Source organism: Thunnus albacares, chromosome 24 (assembly GCF_914725855.1).
Source record: "Thunnus albacares chromosome 24, fThuAlb1.1, whole genome shotgun sequence".
Lineage (NCBI taxonomy): Eukaryota > Metazoa > Chordata > Actinopteri > Scombriformes > Scombridae > Thunnus > Thunnus albacares.
The window spans coordinates 19561217-19567896 of NC_058129.1; the positions used below are offsets into that span (position 1 = coordinate 19561217).

General features: G+C 39.9%; 1 protein-coding gene across 3 annotated transcripts in view; it reads right to left on the reverse strand.

The window, feature by feature from the left end:
- Positions 1 to 5332, reverse strand: part of LOC122976041 (BCL-6 corepressor-like) — a 46221-nt gene extending 40889 nt beyond the window's left edge. For all 3 annotated transcript variants that reach the window (XM_044344292.1, XM_044344291.1, XM_044344289.1), the window contains exons 1-2: positions 4771 to 5332; positions 741 to 824 (exon numbers count right to left, since the gene is read on the reverse strand). In XM_044344292.1, the coding sequence (XP_044200227.1) occupies positions 741 to 743 (3 nt within the window). In that variant the 5' untranslated portion in view covers positions 744 to 824; positions 4771 to 5332. The remainder of the gene's footprint in view (positions 1 to 740; positions 825 to 4770) is intronic.
- Between the last annotated feature and the right edge of the window lie 1348 nt (positions 5333 to 6680).

Sequence of the window (6680 nt, forward strand, 5' to 3'; positions counted from 1 at the left end):
TGTCACACGGCGTGGTGAACCATCTCTGATTGGCTATCAGCCGCAGGGCCATTAGGAAATTATCCAGGCAGCTGGGTGGCCGCCTGAGATGAGGAGGAAGCAGAGAGATCCTCCACTCGCTCTGTTTTTCAGGGCACCAAGAACGAAAGAGAAAAAATTAAAAATGAAAGAGATGGAAAAGTGTTGCTGGAGGAAAACGAAGCCAGAATTTTTTTTTTTTTTTCTGTATGAACACAAACCAGGAAATTATTTCTTTTTCCATTTCATTTTTAATTGGTTTTCTACAGTAAGTTACGCTTTTAATTTAAAAAAAAAAAAAAAAAAAAAGGAAGACATGATGAATACAGATGTTTCAGCTGCTGTGACATGAACAGGAGATGTTGTGGTGTCACATTTCCTGGTGAAATCTTGTGGCGTGAAGTTAAAGTTTTTGCCAGTTTTGACATTCGGTGACGTGTCGTGACGTGTCGTGACGCGACATATCGTGAAATCTTCGACATCGCTTGTTGTTTCTGTGGCACGATATTTCGTCACATGAACATAAACGTAGATTAAACTGGATTTCATGATGTTTGATCTCATATTTTTGAAAGAAATCATAGAATTACGTCATTTTTAAAGGATTCTGTTTCTGTTAGCTGGACTGTTTTTTCATTTGGATGGAGTTGATTGTACTTTTGGGTATCAACACTTCAAAAAAAAAAAAAAAAAAAAAGCTTGAATTTAACCTTTGACCTTACCATGCTGTGAGAGCCTGCGGTCCTCTGGTTGACGCGTCAGACAGGACCGTCTGCCTCGAGGACGCCGCTCAGCTCAACATGTCTCTGCAGACGGAGAGAAAAAAAAAAAACCACATGAGGGCTGTTTGTTTCCAGAACAGAAAGACTGACCCCAACGCTGGGTTTCCATCCAAGACATTTCTCTTTAGCACTTCCTGTCTGCGTCTTTAAATAATAAATGGAGATGTTTTGATTAAATCTTTAGCGACGTAAGATTAGAACCAGAACTATCTGTTAGCTTCAACACAACACAAAGAAAACCTGTTTTAAAAATCTGAATAAAAGTCAATGAAGTCTGGTGTTTCTGATGTTTCTGCCACAAAAACGCAGAGAAAACACACACGGTTCCCCCCGTCTGCAGCGATGTTACGAGCCTCGACATCTGTGTGTGTGTGTGTGTGTGTGTGTGTGTGTGTGTGTGTTTTATCGCTGAGCCGGAGGACAGATAAGGCACGTCGCCTCGTTTCCAGAGGAACTCATAATCCAGCAGAGAGAGCGAGAACGTATCAGCGCTGCTCGACGAACACACACACAGCCGGCCGTCTGACGGGCTGACACACACACACACACACACACACACACACACACACACACACACACACACAGTAATTGATGGCTGTTAGGGAGCTGGGATTTCAATAATGGCTCTTATCTCCAGACTATTGAAGGACAGCTGTGTGTGTGTGTGTGTTAGTGTGTGTGTGTGTGTGTGTGTGTGTGTGTGTGTGTGGGGCGCCCGTACCCATCCATCAAACCCCCCCCAACCCAAACACACACACACACACACACACACACACACAGATGTCGAGGCTCGTAACATCGCTGCAGACGGGGGGAACCGTGTGTGTTTTTGTGGCAGAAACATCACAAACACCAGACTTCATTGACTTTTATTCAGATTTTAATATTTTTTTGGCGACGTAACGTCCACATTTTTTTCTTCTTTTGTTTTTTTTTTTTTATCTGCGTTTTGAATTTGTGCATCAAAAAAAAAAAAGAACTTAAACATAAAACGACTAAAGCGCGTAAAACAGACAGTTTGCGCTGCGGTGACGGCGCCCTCTAGTGGTCGTAGTAACGACGACGGGAGCGGAAGGAGGAAGTCAGGTGACGATATTACAAAGTAAAACAGCACGTCATCGACAAAACGTCAGACTTTAACACGATCGTCTCAAACCAGGATGTTTCTCATATTCTTTATATGATAATGTTGAAAAACTGATTGATGTTGACATTTTATGCATATGGTGATTTAATATAACTATAATATAAATGTATAATTTGTAAATTTAATATAAAAAATTGCCCAAACAGAAAATATGTGAATTATTCTTAACAATGTTTCATCTGCAGTGAGCTGAGAGATGAAACTTTAACAAATCTGTTTATAATATTGTTTTAATGTCAACGAGTCTTTTAAACTGAGATTATGAGAAATGTCTTCAACTATTAGTTTTAAGCATGTATGTGTTAACTATGCAGTGTTAGTTTTATTATTTTAGTGCTTTCAGCAATTTTCTCTTGTTTTATGTCCAGTTAAAACTGCATTTTTATTGGCTGAGGCTAATAAATATTTGATGTCTGTAACGACAAGTCTGATAACTTCAGTCTGTCTTCAAATTTAAGAAGAATGAACCTTTTAACTTCAGTCTCAGTTTGGGGTTAATTCAGGGAGGTTTCAGATGTTCCAGGTGGTTTTTCGGGGATGTGGGTTTCCTGTTGGTCGTGCTCGGCGTCTCCGCTCGGCCTCATTACAGCCAGATTTCCCAGCGATCAGCGGGGCAGTCCCGGGTAAATCCAGCTTAAATAAACGGCGTTTCGAGCCGTTTCCCCTGCAGGGATCATTAAAGTTTCATCTCCATCTCTCATCTTGTGAAATTAAAACAAAACAGAGCGGAGCAGGAAGGTAATGAACACGTCCAGAAATTTACAGCCCAGATTAGTCTCAGCGGCCGGCAGCTCGGCCGCATCGTGACGGACGGAGAGAAGCTCCACCTGGACCCGAATGCAAACAACCGGACTGTTCAAGCCTGCGCTGCAAGAACACAGACGTTACAGGATAGTCTGTAATATAACTGGAAACATATTTATGAATGTGAGAGAAACATTAGAGAGAAATCACCTTAAACCCTGATAGATTATATCTGTTTTCAGTTTTTAGTAATTTAGAAATAAACCAACTAGCTGGAAACGCCACACAGTTAGCGATAGCAGCTAGCAGCTAGCAGCTATCGCTAACAGACGACACCACTGTGAGTAACGTTAACAAAACATTAATGTTAATATAATAAATAAAAAAGTCACTTATATTTGTAACATCAGCATGTATGAAAATCTGGACTGATGTGTAAACAGGCAAAGCTTCACTCATAAAACACAGAGTTTAATCAATATTATTGATCAGTCACAGGGAAAGAGACTCTGATCACCTGTTGGATTTTTTTCAGTGACTTTATAAAAGCTCTTATTTTTTTGATGTGAACAGGAAGCTGAAATGGAAAGAAAATGTTCAGGATTAGTCGTTTTAGTGTGGACGTGATCAGAGAAGAAGAAAGATCTAATAATTAATCAATATATGAATAAATTGACAGAACAGAGGATCAATGTTTCCTTCTCTCTGGTTCTGTGTTGTTCTTCTTCACTGTGGTTCTCTGTTGCTGCTGCTGATCAGATCTCCAGAACATGACGAGCAACACAACAGCAGCCTGACTTCCTGCCTCCGTTAATTAGACTTAATTGGCTGGCTGAGGCTCGTTAAGCGGCCCGGAGGACTGCGGGTTAATTAGACGATCGGCTCCACCGCCGAGGCGTCAGAGAGCAAAAAAACAACGAGGTTCACGGCAGAGAACAAAGAACCAACAGATTTATAGAAGAGTCAACAAGAGGAACAGAACCAGGAACAGGACCAGGAACAGAACCAGGAACAGAACCAGGAACAGAACCAGGAACAGGACCAGGAGCAGAACCAGGAACAGAACCAGGAACAGAACCAGGAACAGAACCAGGAACAGGAAGCAGCTGAACATTCACACTGTTGTTTCAGTTGCTGCTCGTAAACGAAATTTTTAGTTTTTTTTACATGAAATTATCAATAATGTCTGATATAATCGATGCAGCAGAACCAGAAGTATCTTCTCTTTCATTCCACACATTCTTCCTTGTCTAAACCCGGCACCTACGTTACCCATGATGCACCTGTACAGATCGTGGCGTGTTATTGGAGCTGCTAGCCTCCAGCACAGACGAGGAGCTACGGAGGTCTCGCTTCTTTCTAAACTTGTAGCCTTCAGCCTCGACCCACACTGTGACGTCACCGGTGACGTCACCGGTGACGTCATCGCTGACATCATCATCAGCTCCGTCTCTATTCGACTTTTTTTTTGCACTGAGAACACCTGGAAACACGCTGCAGTTCACCTTTAAACAGTCGAATAACGGACTCAAAAATCCTGAACACACTGATTAAACTATGAATATTCATATATATACACGTTATAATATATTGCAAGAAGAATAACGTGAATATTATAGGATTACTACAAATAAAAAGTGTCAAAGAGGAATAAAAACGAGGATGTCCTGAAACTCAGCAGGAATTCAACTTCATATTTGTCACTATGAGAATATTTAGAAATATGGCAGCAAAATAAACATGTCGTAAGAATGAAGGTTTTATGTTGTTTTTTTTAAAAAAAAAACAAGTACAGTGACTAGAAATACTGTATGAATATTACACTGATTCCATAGAGATTATATATCATCCTCAGAGGAATATTTTCATATTAGATTATAAACTGATTAAATATTTTATATTTTATGACTTTCACAGTGAATTTAAATTTTAAAATTTAATGTCTCTACTGAGATATTAACTCATATAAACCTGTTATATTTTAGGATTAAAATAAAAGATGAAATTATTTAAAAATGCAATAAATGTCATGAAGCTTTTTACTTCAGTTTTTTTTTAAAATAAAATATCAAAACTCACCTTTTGCTCTTCTTCTGTGGTGTCAAATCCAGTTTTTTTTAATGTGTCAACTTTATTCTAGTTGTTTTTGATTTATTATCCATCCGGTAAAACAAACAAATAGAAACCAAAAATCACTTCCTGTCCTCGCGTGTCAAAGTAAATAAATCCATCCTCATTGATCTGCCGCGTGCTGGATGCGAGACGCGCACGTGCACACTCTCAACACACATACACACACAAACAAACACACACTGTTGTTCCGGCTTCTCTCCAAAAAAAAAACCTTCAAAAATAATTAAAAACAAATGTGTTTATGAATTGTTGTTTGCGTGAGAGCCACGCTGAGCACACGCATACGTTCACGCGCACTCACGCGCACGCACACACAGGTCAAAAACAAGGTGAGCAGAAGTCCGCTGAGAAAACATCACGTTTAACAACAGCGGCGATAAATGAAAGCTGCGCGCGCGGACACACACACACCCGCACATGCACGCACATTCACGCGCACTCACGCACGCGCGGTCCGGTACCGGGCTGAACTCTCAGTGTGTGTGTGTGTGTGTGTGTGTGTGTGTGTGTGTGTGTGTGTGTGTGTGTGTGTGTGTGTGTGTCCCGGCAGGAAGCAGCAACATCCAAAATATTTCAGCCCGAAAATGAAAAACAAAAAAAGAGAAAATGTGAATTTAAATATTCCTCCGGAGCGGAAATGATCCTCAGGGTGTCGTGCGCGCAGCTCGCGGGATATTCCACATTTCTTTTCTTTCTTTGCGGTCCCGCAGTCTGTCTGTGTGCGGGTCTGATCCCGCTCTTCCTCCTCGCGGACAGCCTCCCTCTCTTCTTCTTCTTCTTCTCCTCTACAGCGCCAACAACGCGTTTCCGCTTTCAGAATAAAACCAGATCAAAGAAAGATGCTGCAGAGCCGATAAAGTAACTGAGTACTTTTACTGACGTACTTGTACTTTACTTGAGTATTTCCATGTGATGCTACTTTCTACATGTCAGAGGGAAATATTGTACTTTCTACTCCACTACATTTATTTGACAGCTTTAGTTAATTTTCAGATGAAGATTTGACACAATGGATAATATAACAAGCTTTTAAAATACAACACATTGTTAAAGATGAAACCAGTGGTTTCCAACCTTTTTGTCTTTTGACGTCTTACAAAAAGCAGTGTGTAGTCGGGGTCACATTTCACATGTCTATGAGTTGTTAACAGCTCCACCAAATAGTGATTTTTCCCTCTAAACTTCTCACATGCTTTCATTTCAATAAATGTTCAAATGATCCAATATTTCAGCAAAAATCAAAGATTAGAGAAAAAGTCAAAAAACTGAAAACAGATTTGTGTATCAGAACTTTGTTTTTTCTTCTTTCCTCTCCCATTAATCATCTCACCACCCCTCAGATTTATCTGCTGACCCTTTGGAGGGGCCCCGACCCCTAGGTTGGGAACCACTGGACTAAACTAGCTAACTGTATATAAAGTAGTGTAAACTAGCTCCACCTCCAGCAGCTACAACAGTAACATGCTGCTCTAACACTGATGCTTCACTATTAATAATCTAATGATGTCATATATAATAATATATCAGTCAGAGGGACCAAACCACTACTTTTACTGCAATACTTTAACTACATCAAGCTCATAATACTTATGTACTTTTACTGCAATACTTTAACTACATCAAGCTCATAATACTTATGTACTTTTACTGCAATACTTTAACTACATCAAGCTCATAATACTTATGTACTTTTACTGTAGGAGGATTTTTCATGCAGGACTTTTACTTGTAATGGAGTACTTTTACTTTGCTGTATTGGTATTTTTACTGCAGTAAAGGATCTGAGTGCTTCTTCCACTGCTGGGAGCTAATAATTGTTTTTTAAAGTCTGCAATTAAAGATTATTTTCTGGCTTG